The following is a 24,965-nucleotide window of genomic DNA, read 5'->3' on the forward strand; positions in this document are numbered from 1 at the left end:
CCCAGCTAAAAGGGTTATTTCAAATTTTGAGATAAAATGACACATGTGTGCACACATACACACACAGTATGGTTCCAGCTTCATTTGTTTAATGCTTAATATACATATAAGCACAGCAAAGGAAACTGGAAAGAACTCCATGAAAATGTTAACTGTATTTGCTTATTTTGTGATGGAATACAGAACATTCTGTTTGTATTTCTTTATATTTCCTAAATTGTATATAACTGATATCTTTTATTCTCAAATGAGAAAATAAAGCTATGGAATAAAATGTAAACTCCTTTGTACAACATTTGACATTACAGTTTGATATCAAACACTGTTCTATCTTTAGCAAACAGGCTCTACTTCTGTAACCACAATCCCTAACATAAAAAAAAAACTTTTATTTATTCCTTCACCCAAATTATTCTTCTTTTACTCTAGCTACTCCAATACTTTGTCTCCCATTAAGACTTTAATTCTACCACTCACAATGTACAATGTATGTCTATCAAATCACCACATGGTACACCTTGATTACATATACTACTTGTCATATACTATACATACATATGTATGCATACATAGTATACATACATACTTATACCTCAGTAAGTGGGGATAAAAAAGACTTGAACTGTCCCAAGAAGTCTAAAATGTATCTGGCGCTCATAACACATTATATCTACTGTGTGTCATATATTTTATGTATTTGCAATATTTATATAATTAGTTATTTCAAGTGTTTATACTTTATGCTATAGGACTATTTCAAAATCAGGGTCTAATTAGATGTTACTCATCTTGCGTAACCTTAAGTCTACCAGAATACCTAGAAAAATGAACAAAGAGCATTATAAAATTTTTTAAGGGACCGGCTTTCCTGCAGCAAGTTAAGCCACCATCTGTGATGCTGGCAACTCATAAGAGTGCCAATTTGAATCTGGCTGTTCCATTTCTGATCCAGCTCCCTGCTAACACTCCTGGGAAAGCAGCAGAAGATGGCTTGAACGCATGGGCTCCTGTCACCATGTGGGAGACCTGGATGGAGTTCTGAGCTCCTGACTTCAGCCTGGCTCAGCCACAGCTATTGTGGCTACTGGGGAGTGAACCTTCAATTGGAAGGTAGATCTCTCTCTCTCTCTCTTTTTCTCTTTCTCTCTCCCTCTCTAACTCTGCCTTTCAAATTAAATTAAATTAAAAGTTTTAAATAATTTATTTATCTTTATTTATTTGAGGGGCAGATAGACAGAGATAGAGATCTTCCATCCACTAGTGTACTTTCCAAATGCCTGCAACTCCTGGAATTTGGCCAGACTGAAGCCAGAAGCATAGAATCCAGTCCAGGTCTCCTACATAGATGGCAGGGACCCACATACTCGAACCACCACATGCTGATTCCCAGGGTACATGACAGCAGGAAGCTGGAATCATGAGCAGAGCCAGGACTCAAACTCAGGCACTCCACCATATGACGTGGGCGTCCCAAGTGGTATCAAGCATTGCACCAAATGCACACCCCCGTTATAAAACTTTTATAAAATTATTTTAAGATCGCTAATCAATTCTTCTGTTAAAAAATTACAACTCCCCTTAACTGATCTCTCTTGTAGCTCAATTCTTCCTCCACCAGATTATGTTTCTTCCAAGCTTCCGCAGTATTTCATAATCCAGCAATGAAATCCAAACTTGTTTGCAAAGCACAAAACATCCTTCAGAATATATTGTTGCCCAACTCTCCAATTTCATTTCTAACCACAAGCCCTAGAACTTCTGCTGCCAAATCAAACCACTGCACTTTCCAGCACCTTACAGTTTCAGGCATTTGTGTCTCTACACACACTTAAGCCAGGGTCATGATTCTTCAATTTCCCCAGTGTCAGTCAAGTCATACATACTTCTACCCATTCAAGAAGAATCCTAAGTGGCATCTCTTCCAAATATTACGTAAAGAATTCTGTAAGCACAGATTTTATCACTATCTCCTTTCTATAAATTTCTGTCCTGAATTCAAAGAATGACATTTAAAGAAAGGCAGAAAATGAATATTTCTATATTATAGTTAAGCAACCTAAGGTGCATAAGAAACGTGATAGTATACTACACAGTTATGAGATTTAAAAAAACCAGGACTTTCTGAATCTCATTCTTGTATTTAATTCCTTCATTGTGCATTAATCTAGCCTAGTATGTCCCATGTTTGTTCAAAGGTGAGTAAGAAATGGTTTCTCTAACAATGGAGCTCAAAACTAACAAAAAATGATGTGTAAACCAAGTACTATGTACTATAAACCGTGTACTATAACTGTGCTATAAATAAAGGGAGTGACCAGAGAGGTCCTTGTGAAGTGGTCACCTGAGCTACAAAAAGGCACTCCAGGGAGAAAGACAGCAGGATGTGAAAAAGCATGAGGACAGGAAACATCTCAGGATGGACACTGAAACCACAGGTGACCAAGATGAAGAAAGTAACTGGTCATTGAGAGTGCTGAGGGCCACCCTAAGGCTCTTGGACTTTATCTTGCAGGTTGGGGAGTCACCAAAGCAGTACATTTCTCAGAAACACCAGGGGTCCAAGTAAATAAAGGTTCCTCAGCCTGGGATCAAACTCAAACTGTTATCTAAGGGAATACGCCAGAATCTGCCTAATGAGTGCCTCTGATGACTTTATGCAGTAAAGCTTAAGAAACTAATGTGTAAAGGCTTTAAGGGAATAATAAGATCAAATTTCACTGCATCAGTGTTTACCCACCAGCAAGGTTGACAGAAAAGAAGACCAGAGTTATGAATGTAACTGGGAAGACAATAGAAGCCCTCCAGATGCAGGAAGATAAAAGCAGGCAACAACACTGAGAACCTTTAAGATAGGATGGACAGACAGATGTGTGGATCATCCTTTTACTTTATTTGAAAGGCACAGTTATGGGGGGAGGGGGGTGTGTAGGCAGAGAGAGAGAGAGAGAAATCTTCCATTTGCTAGTCCACTCTCCAAATGGCCATAAGAGCCAGGGCTGGGCCAGAACAAAGCCAGGAGTCATGAGCTTCTTTGCAGTATCCCACATAGCTGGCAGGACTCCAAGGACTTGAACCATCTTCTACTGCTTTCCCAGGTGCATTAGCAGGGAGCTGGATCGGAAGTGGAGCAGCCAGGACTCAAACCAACGCCCATATGAGATGTTAGCCCCACAGATGGCGGCTTTACCCACCACACAGCACACCACAGGCCCCTACAATGCCTTTTTCAAACACTGAATGTGTAATGGCTGCCCTTATGCTTAATGCTTTATACATATCAACACCAAGTGAGACACATAAAATCATACTTAATAAATGTTTTTTTTAAGATTTTATTTATTTATTTATTTATTTGAAAGTCAGAGTGAGACAGAGAGGGGGAAAAATAGAGAGAAAGGCCTTCTATCCACTGGGTCATTCCCTAAATGGCCGAAGCTAGGAGACAGGAGCCTCTTCCGCATCTCCCATATGGGTACAGGGACTCAAGCACTTGGGCTATCCTCCACTGCTTTCCCAGGCCATAGCAGAGAACTGGATCATAAGAGGAGCAGCTGGGACTCGAATCAGCAAACATATAGGATGTTGGTACTACAGGTGGAAGCTTAGCCTACTATGCCACAGTGCCAGCCCCAATAAATATTTTACATATAATATTGCTGATAGGAAAGTTGTTAGTGATGATGATGGCTGTCACACAGTAAGCTGTTGCTACAGCCCACGCATTATGCTAGGTATTACTGATGGATATGTCATAGCAAAAACTGAAATCTCATCTTATGTCAATATTTTAGGCAGACAGGCCTAACAGTGGTATCAGGGAATAAGTAAGACCATTAGGTCAAACAATCAGCAGACATCTTTCCAGTCAAGATCTGCAAAATCCTTTTAGGAGAAAAATAGAGGCCACAACTATCAAAGAATATAAAATTCATCACATTTGATGAAGAAATTATTGAAGCAGTGATTTTTTTTTTTTGGCAAGAGTGCAGACCCAAGGTAGACTTTTGGGCTCTCTCATCCAATGTCACCCCCAGATCACTCATGTTTCTGTCTGTCTCGGAGGAGTGCCAGCAGACAGTTCATGTGCTTGGACAAAGGAAAGGTTATCTAGCATCTGGTACCATGATATCTGGATCTGATGTGTGTGACCCCTCTTATCACAACCACTCAGTGCTACTGATGGTGTCACTGCAGCAAAAATTCTGCAATCCACAGAAAAAGAGAAAATTTAAAAATAAACAAACAAAAAAACTGAGTCTGGTGCTCTGGTGTAGTGGGCTAAGCCTCTGCCGGTGGGGCTGACATCCCATATGGGCACTAGTTCGAGTCCCAGCTGTTCCACTTCTGATCCAGCCCTCTGCTCTGGCCTGGGAAAGCAGAAGATGGTCCAAGTGCTTGGGCCCCTGCACCCACATGAGAAACCTAGAACCAGTTCCTCGCTCCCGTCTTCGGATCAGCTCAGCTCCCACCACTGCAGCCATCTGAGGAGTAAACCAGTGGATGGAAGACTTCTCTTTCTGCCTCTGCCTTTCTCTAATTCTGCCTTTCAAATAAACAAACAAATAAATCTAAAAAAAAAAAAAAAGATGAGAATGGAGAAGATGGAAAAAAAAGAGAGAAACTGTCTCATCCCCAAGGCCTGTAACTGAGCTACAAGTACTAACGTCACCAAGTCCTGCATAACTTCTGATGGCTGACAACAGATTGCAACAAACCTAACCAAGTCTTGCACAGCAAAACAGAGCTATCCAGAAAAGCTGTGAGGATAATATTTCGGTTTAATGCATGGAGATGGCAGACTTAAACACTGACATGTCTGATAATTTTAACACACTAAGCTAAGATTAGCTATAGGGAAATTAACAAAAACAGCTATCAAACCCTAGCAGTTTCCTGGCTACTCATAAGATACCTATGTCAAAAGTAAACTAACTCACTCAAATCATCTTACAGTCTCAATAATTTTAAATACAGGCTAAATGTCCAAGAAGTTCTTTACCAGGAATATTGCTCTGCTTGCTCTGCTGCCTATATTAAGAGCAAACTAAATGTGCTCACAAACTCACATACACATTATTATGGAGGAAGATTAAATTCCTTTCAACAAATACTTGCAGAGTACTTATTATGTGCAAGATGCCAGGGAAAAAATAAAGCCTTATAATTTCAAAACTTACTTGAAAAGGATCAGAAGGAAAGTTAAATCATAAGCAAATACAAGGGGCCAACACTATGGTGTAGCAGGTAAAGCCGCCGCCTGCAGTGCTGGCATCCCATATGGGCACTGGTTCAAGTCCCGGCTGCTCCAATTCTGATCCAGCTCTTTGCTATGGCCTGGGAACGCAGTAGAAGAATATCCAAGTCTTGGGCCCCTGCACCTGCCTGGGAGACCTGGAAGAAGTTCCTAGCTCTTGGCTTCAGAGACTGGTGCAGCTCCAGCCATTGCAGCCATATGGAGAGTGAACCAGTGGATGGAAGACCTCCCTCTCTCTCTCTCTCTCTGCCTCTGTCTCTCTGTAACTCTACCTTTCAAATAAATATATGTACATATGTATATATGTATGTATACACATATACACACATATATACATACACATATACATATATTCATATATGCACATATCCACTATTCCTTAATAGGCTGATAAGATAAATGTATTTGACATTTTTATTTTAAATACAAAGGCTTTATAATTTCCTGTTTTCTGTAAAGGAGAAAATACAGATTTAGCCATTTCAGATTTTAAATAAGGAACTTCACTTAAAATATGATAGCAATGCAATCATAGGAAAAATTTTTATATTGTTTGCTCATCACTAAAAGTGAAGTTGAGGAAATCACATTAAGAGTAGCAGGTAAAATTGTACCCCAAGTGAAAATACAAGGAAAATAACAGAACTATGATCATGAGATTAATATGTATTTAAGCATGGTTATTTTTCAATGTGCACACACACATATACATACACATATCATATATACAGTAGCCTCCAGCAATAAAAAGGCAATAAAAGAATCTTCACAGAAAAAGAAATGTTGGTGTATATGTACTGTAACATTTACCACTGCTATATATTTAAATATATTCTAGGTTAAATTATGTCTGCTGAAATTATCTGATACCTTTGTCTCTTAAAATCAGTATTACAAAGATATTTTAAATGTATTTAATTTTGTTCACAGACTAAGAGAAACTTAAAACACTGTGAAAAATTTTACTCTTTGACCATTCACTTTAAAGGCCCTGATTAAAAGCTAAATTATTCCTGAAAATTTTAAATACCATGGTTTTTGTAGCTACTTTAAATACCCTTGTAAAATAATTTCAAGTAATTTATTGCTTTTCTTGAATGAGCACTGAGTCCAATATAGAACATCAAATGGTTCAAATTTCTACCTAAGATTACAGATGGCTTATTCCAGTGAGCATCACAGACATCAGCTGATTTTGATGCTGATGTGCACTATAAAGCAAAAAATTGGTTACTTAACAACAAAAAATAAAAATCAGAATCTGTTTTGAACCCAGAAATTAAGAATACTAAGGATAATGCTGAGAAATATCATATGTCTCGCGCACACACACACAATCTTCTATAAAAATCAATACTGAGTCCTAAGGAAGAATAAGAGAAAAAAATTGTATCTGATACATGTTAATATCCTATTTTAGCAACTAATTATGTAGGTATCATATTTACAATGCATATTCTAAATAATTAATTTCCTTATTATAAAGAACTAGTTTATTACCTAATATTTAGATAGAAAAAACAAAGGAACAATTTTGCTCATGATTTTATATAGAATATTTCAACGAATAAAACTCCTTAAAAGAATTCCTAAAATTCTGATGCATCATGTTAAATATAAAAGATTCATGGAATGAAAGCAAGTAGATATCTTAATTGTACTTTTAAAATACTCTAAAATTAGCTATGAGAAAAACAAACTATCTACTCAAAATTATTCACAATATGGTTTTACTATTAAGAATATTAAGTATTTAGGAAAAAATGAAGAAAGGTAGGGAGATAAAAAGAGAAAGGGGAAAGGAACAGGAAACTAGAAAAAAGCCAAAATGGATATTTGGTGCCCTCTGCTGTTACACTGCTGTTACTTAATGCTACTGTTCAGAACAACACAAAATGAGATGAATTCTTTCTCAGAGAATCCATTTATGTTGGAATCAGACAATATACTACTTATTTATCTTAAATATTTGATTTTGGACAGAATGAGATTTCATGATTAGGTATGAATGACAGTACTTGAGTAATCACAGAGTTCACGTTGTTTAATATCCTTTCATGTGTTTTCATAATAAGTATATTAATATGTATAAACTAAAAAGAGATAGTTTATCTATGGGAGGGTCTCAGGTTCATATTATACTATAATTTATTTCATCTGACAAATAAAATGTAAGATACTCAATAAAACTAACTGTAAGTATTAAATATAAACATTTGGATCATGGCTTTTATAAAGAAAATATCTCCCAAAGATATTTCCATAGGTCACATCTTACTGTATAACAATGCTTGAGTAATAATATCCAAATGATACTAATACACTGAAGGACTACATGACCAACACATTAAGAGTTTCCACAACAGTAGCACAAAAGAGGCTGACGTTTAACTCTTCTCACAGGGCAAGTTAGCAAAGTAACAAGCACAGGCGCCCTCCTCCTTTACACAGACCATTACATGAACCAGTTCACATAAACAGCATCAGCTCTTCTACCTTCCAAGTAAAGAAAAGCCCACCTCTCTGAGAGAGGTGTGGCAAACAGCTAATGATAACACAAGCAGTACACTCTTCCCTCTGGTAAGCGAGATACTAAAACCTAGCTCATTTTATCCCAAATGACTAAGATAGTCATGAAAACAGTTTAAACCCACTGAAGGAAACAAATTGTAAAATCCCAAGCAACTGTTATATTATACTCTCCTAGGTGTGCCAAAACCCTTATCACAACTGTAAGTGAACAGAAATAAGGCGAGACTGAAAAGCTGATTTGGTGGGGGAAAAAAAAAAAAAAAGACTAAATAATGACAAAATGAAAGGAAGAAATCCAAACAACTACTCCAGTCTCCTCCGGGTCACTGATGAGCAATACTTAATTTCAGAGATGTTCACGCCCAGAAAGAATCTAACCCATTTTCAATCATCTTCTCTCAGCACTGCCCAACATGGCCTGCATTTCACTATTCTCACTTGGCCCATTCACCACTCCAGCCACTGGACACACTGTTTGCTTTTACCTGGGGTGTTCTTCCCCACTACTCTTCCTGATGTCCAGCCTGTCTCTCTTCACAAGAGCCCTTCCAGTGACTGCAGATCCTTTCTTTCCTTAGGGCTCACTCCTACTTGGTTCACACCTTAGGTAGGATAAAGTTCAGTGCAGGAACTCCTCCATACCGGGGTTATGTATGTGCTTAATGCACTCTCCCACGGCTGCTAGCTTGGGGCCTAGCTTACAGTGCACTCTCCACGTGTGCCAAACAAGTGTACAACTCAATCATCACTAAACTGGTATGTGCTGAACACCTATCATGATAAGTATTTGCAAACATATTACCTCATTCAACTTTGTTACAACCCAGGTATTCCAGTCACAAATCTAAAATCAAATTGAAGCTAAGAAGTAACTCAGTCATCCAGGGTCACACAGCAAACGGTGACGATACAGGAAGAAGTCAGGTTCCTCCTCTATCTTCCCAACACTTCCTACGCATTTCCACCAATTATTGGAGTTAAAATATTCTCGGAATTTGTTCTGTAGAGATTCTAGGCATGGGAGAGACGGTGAAGAAATGGGTAAAGTCACTCTGCGGGAGTCAATCCTCAAACCCTGGCTTATGTACAAGGATTTAATGAACACTTTTCACTGGGCACTGCAGATACGAGGAAGAGCATTCTATGGTCCTTTGAGAAGCTCTGGGTCTGATACACAGCAGGTTCACAGTCAGGGGTGATTCTCCACAGGCCCAGGGGACATCTGGCAGTGCCTGAAGACATCTTTGTTAGTTACAGTTCGGGGGTGGTGACAGAGGGAGGTGCCAATAGCATCTAGTGGATACAGGCCTTAGATGCTAGCTAAAAATCCTACCACCCACAGGAAAGTCCCCCACAGCAAAGACTCATTCAACCCCAAATTTCAATAGTGCTCAAGTTGAGAACCCCCTATGTAGAGAAATACTCATAAAAATTTATCAACTTAATTGTATAAGAGAAGAAACACTAGGATAGAAACAAACCAGTTGTCAGAGGATCACAGCGGAAGAAACACAAGCCACTGCCTGACTTGGTTGTATCACCCAAGAAGTTCAGGGAGCCTTTGCAGGGACAGTGGTCCCAGAACTCAAGCTCCTGCGATGAGGAGAGTGAGCCAGGTAGAGGAAGGACAAGGGCATTCCAGGCACAGCAGAGAAAAAGGAGTACATTTACTGAAACAGAAGTGAAGCAGCCAGGAACCCAGTTACAAGGCACTCTAAAAATGTACAATTCTGGGCTAGGCTGACAGTTCCCTCCTTTTGCCTTTCCCTTTCATTTTTCTCCCATTTCCTCTCTCCCCATCCAATTGCCTGAGAAAATAATTTCAGCAAGGTTGATCACGGCTAGATGTGATTGAGGTATGAATTTGATTAAGAAAACAGGTATTTTTATACAAAAGAAGACTGTGATCAGTGCAAGTCTCTAGCAGCAGATCCTTGGATATATTCTGCCCATTTCCTATCTAGAGAGGGCTCTGTACAGAACTCCAAACGTGACCACTATACACCAATTATGCTTTCAATCCTTGGACACCGCAATAAAGTGCCTTCTTAAGGTGACTGACTAATATATTTCTATTCATAGCTAATTTTAGGGCCTGCAATACTGTGCCATATAAATCATCCCATGAACTCCACATTGGAAGAATTTTTAACCTCAAAATCATCATCACTGGCTCACTGCCTTGCTGGCCATCCATCATTTTAGGAAATTTCACCAGACATATAGGTCAGTGACTTTCAACTTATGGTCTGCAGTCCGCAGTGGTCAAGGGCCCTCCCTATGCATTGTAAAAGGATTCAAAGTAGGAGGGCAAATGACACGGTGTTAAACACAGGGTCATTTGGTAACCAAGTGAGTCACCAAGGTCACACTTGCTAATTATTGCTAGAGGTGCTTTTCTATAATTTATAATTTATAATCTTAAACTAGCATGCGACTATAGTTTTCTAGAGATTTCCAGTATTCTCACTAGATATCACAGTATTATGGAATGCAATGGTGGGGCTGGCACTGTGCCATAGCAGATAAAGCTACCACCTGCAGCACCACCATTCCATATGGGATTTTGAGTCCTGGCTGCAAGACTTCTGATCCAGCAACCTACAAATGTGCCTGGGAAAGCAGAAGACATCCAAGTGCTTGGGTCCTTGCCAGCCACATGGGAGTCCCAGAAGAAGCTCCTGGTTCCTGGCTTCAGATCAGCCTAGTTCCAGCCATTGCGGCCATTTGGGAAGTGAACCAGTGGATGGAAGACTCTCTCTGCATCTGCCTCTTTGTATCTCTGCTTTCAAATAAATAAATCCTTAATAATAATAATAATAGTTCGTTTTGGGGAAGCTTTCAAGGGAAAAGGATCAAACAACACCTATGATTTTTAAGATCTACAATGGGACAGTGATTGACATTAACTAGGAAAGATGAAGTATTAGAAAACTTTTTGTATGGAATCACACAAGGTTTCTGTCATATATTCATTTTTTAAAAGATTTATTTATTTTATTTGAAAGTTACAGAGTTACAGAGAGGCTAAGGCAGAAAGAGAGAGAGAGAGAGGTCTTCTATCCACTGGTTCACTCCCCAAATGGCCACAAGGGCTGGAGCTGCACCAATCTGAAGCCAGGAACCAGGAGCTTCTTCCAGGTTTCCCACATGGGTGCAGAGGCCCAAAGACTTGGGCCATCTTCCACTGCTTTCCCAGGCCACAGCAGAGAGCTAGATGGAAGTGGAGCAGCCGGGACTTGAACTGGTGCCCATATGGTATGCCAGCAATGCAGGCGGCGGCCTCACCTGCTTCATCACAGTGCATGCCTCCACATATTCATTTTTTTTTTTTTTTACAGGCAGAGTGGACAGTGAGAGAGAGAGAGTCAGAGAGAAAGGTCTTCCTTTGCCGTTGGTTCACCCTCCAATGGCCGCTGTGGCCGGCGCGCTGCGGCCGGCGCACCATGCTGATCCAATGGCAGGTACTTATCCTGGTCTCCCATGGGGTTCAGGGCCCAAGGACTTGGGCCATCCTCCACTGCACTCCCTGGCCACAGCAGAGAGCTGGCCTGGAAGAGGGGCAACTGGGACAGAATCCGGCTCCCCGACCGGGACTAGAACCCGGTGTGCCGGCACAGGATTAGCCTAGTGAGCCGCGGCACCGGCCAATATTCACTTTTAAGAACACTTTTAAAATGTAAAAACTATTTTTAGCTCAAGGGTTCACGTGGGCCACAATGTGCAAATCCTAGATAATAGAAAATGACCAAGAATGAGATGTTCTAAGGGAGATGATTATGAGTTCAATCTTACAAAGTTGATTTTAAAGTTCCTTAAATAAATAGAGATCAAACAGCCAGTAGGACCATCCCTGGGAATAAAGAAAGCAACAGAGCTTTTGAAACCTTGCAGGACTAGAAAGAAAATTGATATTCAAGCGACCAAGATCCGAGTGAGAAGGGAGGAGAAGAAAACTGAGGCTGACAGAACCATTTTCTTCAAGTCATGTGCCAAACACTGATGTTACATGGGGAGATTAAGAATCTGAGCAGAAAGCCTACAAAAATAAAAATGGAGATTTGGACTGGGAGATCATGCCAAGAAGATTAAGACAAGCCTCACAAACAAGAACCCTTGCATAATACCCTAGGCTCTCAATTGGATGCCTTGGAAAGTTACACTAGAGGAGTGGAAGCACTATCGTAAGAAGAATGAGAGGTAAAACACTCCAACCCAGCCTTGGCTTAGTCAGTTCATGATTGAATGAACCTGTTCAGTCTTCAGTGTATCTGACCAACAGAAAGGGGGTACCTCTGCCAGAGGGTATCATCTGAACATGCTACAGTTCTTCATCCTACAGTGACTGGTAATCTAATCCAAAATTACTAGACATGTCAAGAGATTAGACCTTATATCTAAAATATAGGCAACAGAATCACTAGTTACACACTATTAGAATTGCCAGAATCCTGGCCGGCGCCGCGGCTCAATAGGCTAATCCTCCACCTAGTGGCGCCGGCACACCGGGTTCTAGTCCCGGTCGGGGTGCCAGATTCTGTCCCGGTTGCCCCTCTTCCAGGCCAGCTCTCTGCTGTGGCCAGGGAGTGCAGTGGAGGATGGCCCAAGTCCTTGGGCCCTGCACCCGCACAGGAGACCGGGAGAAGTGCCTGGCTCCTGCCTTCGGATCAGCATGCTGCGCCAGCCGCGGCGGCCGCTGGAGGGTGAACCAATGGCAAAGGAAGACCTTTCTCTCTGTCTGTCTGTCTGTCTCTCTCACTCTCTCGCTGTCCACTCTGTCAAAAAGAAGTACACAAAGAAATAATTTAATTGGTAAGGAAGAAGATGTACAGATTATATTTTATCTACAGCTAATCACGGAACATTCTCTAATACCAATGTTTACTCTAAGTTACCAAAAAAGAGTTAATTAATATTCAATACAGACTACTTAAAAAGCATAACGTTTCCCATTCTAAATGTTTACCTTTAAAATTTTCACACACAAAAAAAGAGGGTATGTATTTTTAACTTAAATGATGCTCTCTAATGATGTAGACATTTCAGAGAATTCAAAGTCCATATTTTAATATGCCAATAATCACTGAAAAAAAGAACGCCAGCATTCAGAGGCCAGTGCTATGGCACACTGGTTATGCTGCTGCTTGCTATGCCAGCATCCCATATTAGAATGCCAATTAGTCCCAGCTGCTCTACTTCAGATCCAGCTACCTACTAATGCACCTGGGAAGGCAGCAGAAGATGGCCCAAGTATTTGGGTCCTTGCCACCCATGTGGGAGACCTGGATGGAATTTCTGGCTCCTGGCTTCAGACTGGCCCAGCCCTGGCTGTTATGGCTATTTGGGGAATGAACCAGCAGCTGAAAATCTCCTTCTCTGTCACTCTACCTTTCAAAATAAATAAATAAATCTGAAAATAAAATAATTCTAGCATTCAAAGCAATCAAGTCATTGTATAATTATGATGATCCCCTAAAACATTGTCTTTCAGGATATGATTATCCATTATTATTTCAGAGACTAACAGTAATTTTAAAATATTTCTTATCATTTAATTACCAATGCTATTAACAAGAATCCTGGATCTTAGAAGACCATGATTATTTTGCTCATAGAATAATATTCCTTCTCTCAATAATTCTCACAGAATGCAAAGTGACAAACATTTCCTTTATTTGATCAAAGAAATGTACTTCTCCTATACTCATAAACATTTACTTCTTCACTTTCTTAAAACCAAACAGGTGAGTCAAGGCCCCTTAACTTTATTCACGAAAGACTAGACAATAATTAGTGTGATACACAAACTTTGCCCTGGAAACCATTTGGAATAACCCAAACTGAATTTATATACACTTATAAATACATAATAAACACATAATCAACATTTTATATTTCCTATTAAAACAGTCATTAGAGTTTGGGGCTAGAATGTTAAGCAAGTTTAATTGATTCTCCAAAGGTCACACATATCATGAGAATTCTCCTAAGCACTAAAATAGTTCACTAGACAAGGTCTAGTATCCTGCACACAACGTCATCTGGATTGTCCCTGTCTGTACTGTACAGTGCCCTTTTCACAAGGAATCATAAAGTCAATTCAATCGGAACAAAATTTTTTTACAGAGTGAAATTTGCAAGCAAAAAACACAGAACATGTTTAGTAGGTTACATTTGACTTCTAAATTCCATTCTCTCACCTAGTTGCTCAGAATACAAAGCTACTGACCTTTGCAAATATTGCCCATTCATTTTTACAGGTGGTTGACTAATTAGACAACAGAGAAAAATGTAAGGTAAAAGATAAATCATTCTGATTATTTTTCAACTTCTTCAACCCTGTCATTTTTTTCCATATAAATATGGGGATTCTGATTGGTACCACAATGCCCAAGATGCAAAAAAAGTGAACAGAAAAATATACACATTATGAATATCATAGCAGTAAGGGCTTTCTAGCTTCACAAATAAAATTCCTTTTACCCAAAACAACCCCCAAGATCTCTTCATGAGAAAACTTCTCAAAAAGATGACCTGATATGCTCAGACCATCATCTTCACACACTTGTGAATTCACCAAATGTCTTCATGTACAATCTACAACTGACTAGGTATTAACATTTTACAAATCTGCTAACTCCTAATCCAATACATAACTCACACTGAGTGTTGAGGGGACTTAGAAAAAAGTACTGCGGCTCAGTGGGTAAAGCACCTGCTGTGACCCCAGCATCCCGTATGTATGCGAGTTCAAGTCCGGATTGCTCCACTTCTGATCAACTCCCTGCTAGTGTGCGTGGGAAGACAGTAAAGACAGCCCAAGTTCTTGAGCCTCTGCACCCTTGTAGGAGACCTGGAGGAAGCTCCTGGCTTTCTTCTGACCCAGCCCTGTCCATTGCACCCATTTGGGGAGTAAAATAGCGGATGGAAGATTCTTTCTGTCTCTCCCTGCCTCTCACTCTCTCTCTTTGTACTCTGGCTTTGAAATAAATAAAATAAATCTTAAAAAAGAAGAAAAAGAAACAAGGTAGGGCTACCTTCAAGGGATTATAACCACTTCCTTACTTTTAACAGACATCACAACCTATTCTTTCCCTGAAAATAACAGTATAGTCACCTCTGACTCTTCCATCAATATCAATTACAAGGAAACAATTTCTAGTAAGAGTGAACTCTCCAACTCTGTTCTCAACAACATGCCCTCCTGTATTGTTTACCTATTATCCTCTCTAACACAAATGCTCAGCAATCTCCTAAACAAAGCCTAAACCCAACTTTTAAACCTGGAGCCACAGAAGCTACTATCCTCTCTTTTTTGACTAAAAGCAAATTTCTTCCACACTCTCTACCTCCATGTCATTTAATACTCACTCCCAACTCACTGCACTGATTTCTGACCAAGTATCTCCACCAGAACAGTTCTTCTCTCTTAATGATCAACAATGACTTTCATAATTAATCTAAACACTTCTTATAGCCCAATCTTCAAGATTATTTCACTCCTCTAATCAAATGCCAACCTTTACTTTCTTGACAAGTTTGCCTTCAATCCTATGTGTGATCTAAAATCTGCCTTTATGATTTCCCCTTCCCTGCATCTTAATTTTCTTAATTTTCCTGACATCTAAACAAGAATTCCATCCTAAAATTTCTTCTATGTCCATACTCTGTGCCTTGGTAATATTTTCATCTGAAGGTATCATATATAAGACATTTACTAAAGAACAACTTTCCAGATGAATTTCATTCTCTCTCCTATAATTCTTTTCTAAGTGTTTATAATATATAACCAAGTTTATTCATTCATTAACCCATTCAGCAAATGTCCATTAAAAAAGAAGAGTCAGTTGACTTGAATAAGCAAGGGTTAAAAAATGAAAATAAAATGAGGTAGATGAATGTCCCATCACTTATGCCATGAATTTTGTTTTTGAAAGTAACAGGAGATTGGAGGTCATTTGCCCAAGGACACCCAGAGACAGCAAGTTACAGAGATGATTTAGACACAGACACACCTGTCATCAGAATCCAGGCTTGTAACCAGATCTTTGAACTGCTTTTCAAAACAGAAATGAGGGCCATTCCATAGGAGAACTGTATCTATAACCCTGATATTCGTTATGCTATCTCTGATGCGGAGGTCGGCAAACTAAAGCCTACGAGCCCAATTCCTCACTGCTTGTGTAAATAGTTTTATTAAATGCTAGCCGTGCTCAGTCATTCACATATTGTCTACGGCTGCTTTCACACCATAATGCAGAGTTAAGTAACTGTGACAAAGACAGCTTACGAAGCCTCAAGCATTTGCTAGCTAGCCCCTCATACAAAGACTCTGGTCTATCCACCTTTCTTTTAGGTTCATCGTTTGCAAGTTGAGGACAATAATAACGAACCCACCTATTTGCTGTGAGAATTAAAGAAAACAGCCTATCTGGGAAAATCTGATGACAACAGGAACCTCAAATGTGACCTATAGGCTAATTCAGGACCTGCATTTCATTCATTTAGGGGGAAAGATGATTAGTCCATCTCATTATGGTGTTACTTCTTTTTTGGAGGGATTTTGCTCCCCCAGCATACACCCTATCGCCCCACACAACCCAGAAGGGGCAAATGTCTCTTATTACAATCATTCTCAAAGTCTATTCTAGGGGCCGGTGCTGTGGCATAGTGGGAAAAGCCGCCGCCTGCAGTGCAGGCATCCCATATGGGCACCAGTTTGAGTCCTGGCTGTTCCTCTTCTGATCCAGCTCTCTGCATGGCTGGGGAAAGCAGAATAAGACAGCCCAAGTGCTTGGAGCCTTGCACCCGCGTGGGAGACCCGGGAGAAGCTCCTGGATCCTTTGCATTGGCACAGCTCCGGCCATTGTGGCCAATTGGGGAATGAACCAATGGATAGAAGACACCCCCCTCCCCGCCGCCTCTCCTGCTCTCTGTGTGTAATTCTTTCAAATAAATAAATAAATAATTTTTTTTTTAAAAAAGCCTATTCCATTGTTCACATATTTCTGTTAACAGCACCGCCATCTCCTTTAGCCAGGCTTGGGTCTCTGAAGTAACAGCAAACTCTTCTGTTGCTAATTCATGAAGTCCTATTAATTCACCTTCCATGATAGTTTACAAGCCATCCCCCTTCTAAGTTTCCACTGACTAATCCTGTAGCCAATCGCCATTACCTCTCATTGTATCACTCTAGTAGCCTCACAATTCGTTTGCTTGGCAACATTTAGAAATGTCCTATATGTAAATGTTAGAAATGACAAAATGTGTCTTAAACAAAAATCGCCTTTTAAAACTATGTAACGAGGCCAGCACTGAGGCACAGTGGGTAAAGCTATCGCCTGCAGTGCCAGCATATCATACGGGTGCCGGTTTGAGTTCCAGCTGCTCCACTTTTGATCCAGCTCTCTGCTATGGTTTGGGAAAGCAGTAGAAGATGGTTCAAGTCCTTGGGCTCCCACACCCACGTGGGAGACCCAGAAGAAGCTCCTGGATCCTGAGTTCAGATTGGCCCAGCTCCAGCCATTGCAGTCATTTAGGGTGTGAACCAGCAGATGGAAGATCTCTCTGGCTCTCTCTCTCTCTTTCTCTGGCTCTCTGTAAAGCTTTCAAATAAATAAATTAATTTTTAAAAATCTATGTAATACCATGTTACAATCCACTGGATTGCACTATCAGCTTTGCACTGAAGCTCTTCCCCAAGATGATTCCAATCTACATCTCCAAACTAACTTCCATTAAATTTCTTGACAATTAGAATGTTTTACTAATATGTGCCATACTGTATATAGCTATAACATAATGTACTATAGTTACGCAATATTGATACTGAAAAAAAAAAAACATGAAAAATTCAATTCTTGTCCACCAGAAGCTCAAAATCTAGTAAGGAAGACAGACATAAAGAAAGGAAACAGTCCACAAAATGCGAAGTCTTTCAGGGAAGGTAAGAACACAAAGGTGTACACACAGGCAATGTAAGACTAATTCTTCCAGAGGGGTGAAAGGGCTTCACTATCCTGAGGAGGAGACAGAGTCTGGGGAGAGCTTCCTAAAAGAAGAAAGGGATTAAAAAGACAAGGATGGGGGCCGACGCCGTGGCTCACTTGGTTAATCCTCCGCCTGTGGCACTGGCATCCCATATGGTCACCAGGTTCTAGTCCCGGTTGCTCCTCTTCCAGTCCAGCTCTGTTGTGGCCTGGAAGGGCAGTGGAGGATGACCCAAGTGATTGGGCCCCTGTACCCGCACGGCTCCTGGCTTCGGATCAGCGTAGCACCGGCCGTGGAAGCCATTTGGGGAGTGAACCAACCGAAGGAAGACCTTTCTCTCTGTTTCTCTCTCACTGTCTATACTCTACTGTCAAATAAATAAATTAAAAAAAAAAAAAAAAGACAAGGATGAAGAGGGAAAAAGAGAGATGGGAAATTATAGGATTCCTACTATTTCAAGTTTTGTTTTTTTTTTTTTTCTCCAGGGAAGTGATTTTAAATCAGAGCTAATTCTGCCTCCCAGGAGAAATCTGTGACTGACTAAGGATATTGGATGGTCACGACTGGGAGGAGGATGTGCAAACAGCATTCTATGGGTGGAGGAAAAAGTGCTACTCAATACCCCACAATAGTTAGTGCCAACCTCCAACAACAAAGAACTACTCATTCCACAATGTCAACTATTCAACAGCTGAGCAACTATGTTCTAGATCCAAAGGAAAGGGAATAAAGGAGATGTTAGCATTAACAGAATTCCAGGATGTATTGGAATATTGACAACACAGAGAGAACAAGGAAGGCTCATGAATTAGGCCTGGATAACACTGCTCACTAAAACCAAAGGGAAGAATGCGAAACAGAGCACAAGGGAAAAGTTGTTATTCCACACCTAAAGTCTCATGAAAGGGGATACATTTGTGTCTTCAAAGCAGGTGTCTCAAGACAATAAATTATGAGGGAATGGAGAAGACATGGGCAAAGAAGCTGAACCAAAGGACATCAGCACTTTCTGTGACCCATCACCCAATTTAACAGTCACTGAACTTCTGCTACTTAGGTGTTGAGGGAAAGCAAAGAGATAAAAAAAGTCATAACCCTTATCCCTCAAAAACTGGATTTCAGTAGGAAGAATCAGGTAACCACATAAGTTATTACAATGTATGAGAAAATAAGATATACATCATAAGAGAATACACAGTTGTTCAAATATACAACCTTACAAAGATTCAAGGCAGTTGTAATGAAGGATAATTTTACTTAATATTTTCTTGCTTGAGGGGGATAATCAAAGAAAAGTAAATTTTCCATCCTTGTTTATAAGTTTCTATGCCTACCATAATGAATCTAATTAGCAAAATAAAATAGCTACTTCCAAATTGTCCTGATTGCTAACACTATTCTAACAATGCACAAGCTGCATCACATAAAAATTAAAAAAAAAAAATTAAAAACCAGTATCCCAGTAGAGACTTAACTTTCCACTAAGAAACCTACAGAAGAAATTAGATCCAATATCTTCCAGAAGGTCCTATACCACTGAGAACCTCTTAATTATCCTTTCTGGCCTTTTTTTTTTTTTTTTAAACTTTGGGTGGGTTTATTTCTCCTGAGGTTAGAAAGCCATCCAGAGGATGGCACTTTACACATTCCCCTCAGAAGGAGTCTCAAACTTCAACATGAGAAAATAGTTGGAGAAATCCCTAATGGTCTAACCAACATACATTTTTCATAAAGTGATTATCCTCCTGCAGCCTCAGCTTCCTAAGTCTTATTCCCCACTTCCATAATTGTTTTCTTTGCAGACCAGACAACAATTACCACTGCTATAAGACTGAGAAGGTTCACAAGCAATATATTTTACAATACATAAGTGTAGTGTCTCTGATATCTGGTGCTTTTATCACTAATTGCACTATAAAATGTGCTATTAAAACAAGGACAAACAAGATTGTAAAAATCAAATGGACCATGATCACTTACAAAAGCCATTTATAAATGTTACTGTACCATTTGTTTTTCTTGAGTTTTCCAATTTTGTAATTATTTTTAAAATTTTTCATTTTTAGAAGAATCATTAAGAAAAATAATTGGGAATTTTGTAACATACTTGCATGCTCTTGAATAAATCTTCATAAGTTTAGTCAAAATTAAAATTATATAGTATGTTAGACAATGTGTTATGAACATTGAATTTCTAGGGAAATCTACGTGGTTCTTGAAAGAAATTACAGATGTGGCAAATGCATTTAAACTATGGTTTCTTCTTAAACTTTGGAACGTGGGGGTAAAAGCATGGAAAAAAATGCAAAATGGTTTCACAATTCCAACTTATGAAATATACAATATAACACAGCCAATAAAACATTTATAACTTGGGAAAAGAAAGAATGATCACAGGGTGATATTGTCAAATACTGGAGGACGTGGACCACTGGAAGTACCTACTGTATTTCTGTGTCTTCAGCATTCACTAACTGATGACTAATTTTCAAGTTTGTAGATGAGCCTTTCGAGCCCTTTGCTATTTATTATCAAGTCTAATCATTAAAAAATAGAAGTCAGGAATAAAAGGAATGAAAATACAAGTATTTGTGCTATCCATTGATAATGGCAATACATATTTAGACAGAACTAGAAGTTTAAGTATTAATTCAGATGAATATTAATTCCTAAATTCTTTAAGTTTCCATTCATCCATTATCATAAACTAGTTTGAAAAAAATCACAGAGAACAAATACCACAAACTAAACACTGGGCAACTAAAGATAAGTGACCAATTAGTGAACTGAGAATGTTTCTTGTTTTTTAATAGGATAATCTTTTTTTCACTGAAGTTACTTATACCCTGATTGTAGGTGCCAGTTAAGAAAGGGTTATTGGGCCGGCGCTGTTGCGCAACGTGTTAATGCCCTGGCCTGAAGCACCCGCATCCCATATGAGCACTGGTTCAAGACCCAGCTGTTCCAGTTCCCACCTAGCTCTCTGTTATGGCCTGGGAAAGCAGAAGAAGATGGCCCAAGGCCTTGGGCTCCTGCACCTGCATGGTGCAGCTCCAGCCATTGTGGCCAACTGGGGAGTGAACCATCGGATGGAAGACCTCTCTCTCTCTCTCTCTCTCTCTGCCTCTCCTCTCTGTGTAACTCTGAATTTCAAATAAATAAATAAATAAAAAAGAAAGGGTTATTGACCTGGCGTCTCACAAAAAATAAAAGATTCCAGTAAGTGTGTAATTCTGCCATGTTTATTTGCATAAATTCTTATAATGACTTAACCTTACTAAATCAGAACCTAATTTTTAAACAAATTATATGTCACAATTGCAGATGTCTCAATTGTACCTATAATATTTTATTTTCCTCCTATGGATAGATAATGTTATCAGTGCTTGCTCTAACTTCAGAGCATGACATCACTTATTTCAGTATGAATAACTTCTAAATATTTGAATGGTAAGAAAAATTTAGTTGTTCAATATGTCAAATACATAAAATACTTAAAAATATTATTGGAGAAACCTAGACTAAAATGAGAAGCTTATTTTTAACAGTGCCATCTCTCAAAAAAAAAAAAAATTCAATAAGCCACAGGAAAGCTGTGTTAGCACATGAAGTTAAATGGGGCCTCCACCCTTCATGAGCCCACATCCAAAACATACCTTGTCAGATGCTTCAGAAGCCAAGAGGTTTGTTGCCAGGGTTTGAAGCTTATGATGGGCCATATTTTTGAGGGCAGCGAGACTACGTCTTGTCATAGCTTGTTTGAGGTTAATTGCTGGGTGACTGAGTGAATCCACGGCAGCAGGAACCACTTCATCACAAGCACTCAGTATCTCCACTGCTGTTATTCCCATCACACAACGATCCAATGCACCTGCAAGGCAAATGAACACACAAATATTACACAACACTGTAAACATTTAAATCATTTTGCTAAGTTTAAAAAAAAATGGTATGATAATTGTTCATGGGGTAAAATGCTTTATCCATGCCTCTCAGAAGCATCTTCTTGGACTTCTTCTCTCTGATGATCTTCTATGGATGTAGCACGATGTCAATCATTTCCGCTTTCTTGTGGACAGTAAAGTCAGGTTGAGAACCTTTTCCAACAAGCTCTTCCAGGCTTCTCGCCACTCTTCCTCCTTCCCAGATGACTTCCTTGACTGTTTTCATACTGTTACACTACGACAAATGCTAAATTCTATGAGCTGACTTTCCCGCAAGTTGTGAATCAATCGTAAACTAAACACCTTACTGAAATGTGTTCTTTATTCCTTTCTTGAATAATTCATAAAGCTTTTCTTTCTCTAGGAAACCTTCACAGAACAAAAAATATTACAACTTTCCCCTCTTGTTGGCAACTTTCTTGATTCTGACTCTCAACACTCAGTCAACTGTTTCCACTTGGGCTTGTGGAAAAAAAAAAAAAACTTCCTTCCTTCCTTCCTTCCTTCCTTCCTTCCTCCTTTCCTCCCTCCCTCCCCCCCCCCTTTCTTTCTTTCTTGTAAAGATTTATTTATTTATTTGAAAGGCAGGGTTATAGACAAGCAGAGGCAGAGAGAGAGAGGGAGAGAGGCACAGAGTAGAGAAAGTCTTCCATCACTAGTTCACTCCCCAAATGGCAGCAATGGCTGGAGCTGAGCCAATCTGGAGCCAGGAACCAGGAGATTCTTCTGGGTCTCCCACATGGGTGCAGAGGGCTCAAGAACTTGGGCCATCTTCCACTGCTTTCCCAGGCCATAGCAGAGAGCTAGATCGGAAGTGTAGCAGCCAAGACATGAACCAGCACCCATATGGAATACTGGCACTGCAGGTGGCAGCTTTACCTGCTATGCCATAGCACTGGCCCCAGTAACTACTGTTTCTAACTGCTTCATTAGGCCATCTGCTTCAATCCTCTCCAGGCATGCATTCTTGTCTAACACAGAGCATATCTTCTTGGTACTAGATGATGCAGCTTCATCACTACTTTCAGACCTTGTCTCCAATATTATATTTTGCAGGAGCTGCTCCCTGGCCATATTAGCAAGTTCTCCCTTTTTGGTTTTATGCACTTCACAACACTAATCAACACCTAACATACTATTTACTTAAAGTTTTTATTTGTTGTTTTTCACCTGCCTCTCCCCACTCTGAATGTAGACAACAAAAGAGCTAGAATAATTATATGAAAAGATGTCAACCTTAGTGCCCTCAATTGTGCAACAGCAGCTCAAGCCACGCCTGCAACACCAACATCAGTACCAACACCGGCATCCCATATGAGCACAGGTGCAAGGCTCCACTTTTGACCCGGCTCCCTGCTAATGCACCTGGGAAGATAGCTCAAGTGCTTGGGCTCCTGCCACCCATAAGGGAGATACAGATGAAGCTGTTGACTCTTGACTTCAGCATGGCTCAGCCCTGTTGTGGCCATTTTGGGAGTGAACCAGTAGATGGAAGATTTGATAGCTCTCTCTCTGTAACTCTGCCTTTCAAATACATAAATAAATCCTTTTTTTTTAAGAAAAAAAAAAAAGCTGCCAACCTCACTAATGAAGAAAGGCAAATTAAAACAACAAGTAAATACCATTTACCCTTTATCATTTCAAATATTCAGGATTCTTAAAGGAATAAGAAAACTGACATATCTTTAGTACAAATAAAAGTAATTCTTTTTTTATAAATTCTATTAAATTTAAAATTCTCATTTCCTTTCACACAGAAATCCCCATCCTAAGATTTATGCCAAATAATCATGTCATATACAAATATGTATGTGTGTTAGCTATTATTATCCTAATTGTAACAGAGAATGCTGGAAAAGAAAAAACCTAAGTATCTGTCATTAATGGACAGGTTCAATATAAACTATGACATATTAACTAAAAGGAATATTGTAAAGTCACAAAAACTATGAGAAATATGGAATAGAAGTAAAACATGTTGTTAATAATATATCAGAAAAATAGAAACAAGTTAGAGAACATTATGCATACTATATTGAGAGAAGGAATTCTACAAAACTCTCAGTGGGGGCCAGCACTGTGGCAAGGTAGGCTAGACTTTCGCCTGTGGCACTGGCATTCCATATGGGTGCCAGTTTGTGTCCTGGCTGCTCCTCTTCCAATCCAGCTCTCTGCTTATTGTCTGGGAAAGCAGCGGAAGATGGCCCAAATGCTTGGGACCCTGCACCCACATGGGAGACCCAGAAGAAGCTCCTGGCTTCGGAAAGGCTTAGCTCTGGCTGTTGAGGCCATTTGGGAAATGAACCAGCTGATGGAAGACCTTTCTCTTTGTCTCTCCCTCTCTCTGTAACTGTACCTCTCAAATAAATAAATAAAATCTTAAAAAAAAAAAACAACTCTCAGTTGATGGATACAAAATGGCTAGTGAGATATTTGCATGCTTGAATTACTCGGCAATTTTATATTATTCTACATGAAAGTCACAACAATTTTTTAAACAAATCCATATTGTATTTTGCTTTTAAAATGTGGAATAAGTAAGATTATTTTAAGTGAAGTAAAATTAATTCAACTTTAGGACAGTCTTTTGGATATCATAAAGTTTAGCAGGAATAAATTTAGAATTCACTATTTTAGCTCTTAATGCTATATGTGGTTTGCAGTTATAAGTAACTCTCCCTTCTTGTTATCTAAAATAAACAAATAAATTAAAATATACTACAGGCAAAGACCAACTGATTTTTTCCTTTGTGCAAAACTTTACATTTCTTCTTCCCTTCCGAACGGACTCCAAAGTAATTAAAAAAGGCCAGCACATGTAGGTGTCCCTGTGGGGCTTGGGGCGTGGTGACAAGGACAGGGCTTGCAACAGCTCCCAGCAGGATGCTGAAGAAAGCAACTAAATAAGAGGGAGGTGGCAGTAACAGCTTTGCATAAGGGGTTGAACCCCAGAAATGTATATAAAGATACAGTGCTAGAGTCTGAGCAGGGAGAGGAGGGGTTCTCACAGGGAAGGTGCCCAACACAGATCTCAAGAGAGGGCCCAAGGGGTACAGGCATGAATGCAATCTGCAAATATGCTGACATCTAAGAGATATAAAAAAAGGTGTTCAAATGGTGAGGGAGAATGGTCTAGAGCCCAAAGGTAAGGAAAGCATGTATGCAGGGAGGTAACTCAGTACAGGACATCAGAGCCAAGCTGGATGAAAAGGCGTCCACGCCAGGAGGCCATGTCATGTACCAGT

The 24,965-nt window shown here is 39.6% G+C and overlaps 1 protein-coding gene across 4 annotated transcripts in view; it reads right to left on the bottom strand.

Moving 5' to 3' along the window:
* WDR7 (WD repeat domain 7) overlaps window positions 1-24,965 on the bottom strand; it is a 378,155-nt gene that overhangs the window by 264,597 nt on the left and 88,593 nt on the right. For all 4 annotated transcript variants that reach the window (XM_070050123.1, XM_070050124.1, XM_051851193.2 and 1 more), the window contains exon 14: window positions 21,433-21,647. In XM_070050123.1, the coding sequence (XP_069906224.1) occupies window positions 21,433-21,647 (215 nt within the window). The remainder of the gene's footprint in view (window positions 1-21,432; window positions 21,648-24,965) is intronic.

The sequence above is a fragment of the Oryctolagus cuniculus genome, chromosome 10, assembly GCF_964237555.1.
Source record: "Oryctolagus cuniculus chromosome 10, mOryCun1.1, whole genome shotgun sequence".
NCBI lineage: Eukaryota > Metazoa > Chordata > Mammalia > Lagomorpha > Leporidae > Oryctolagus > Oryctolagus cuniculus.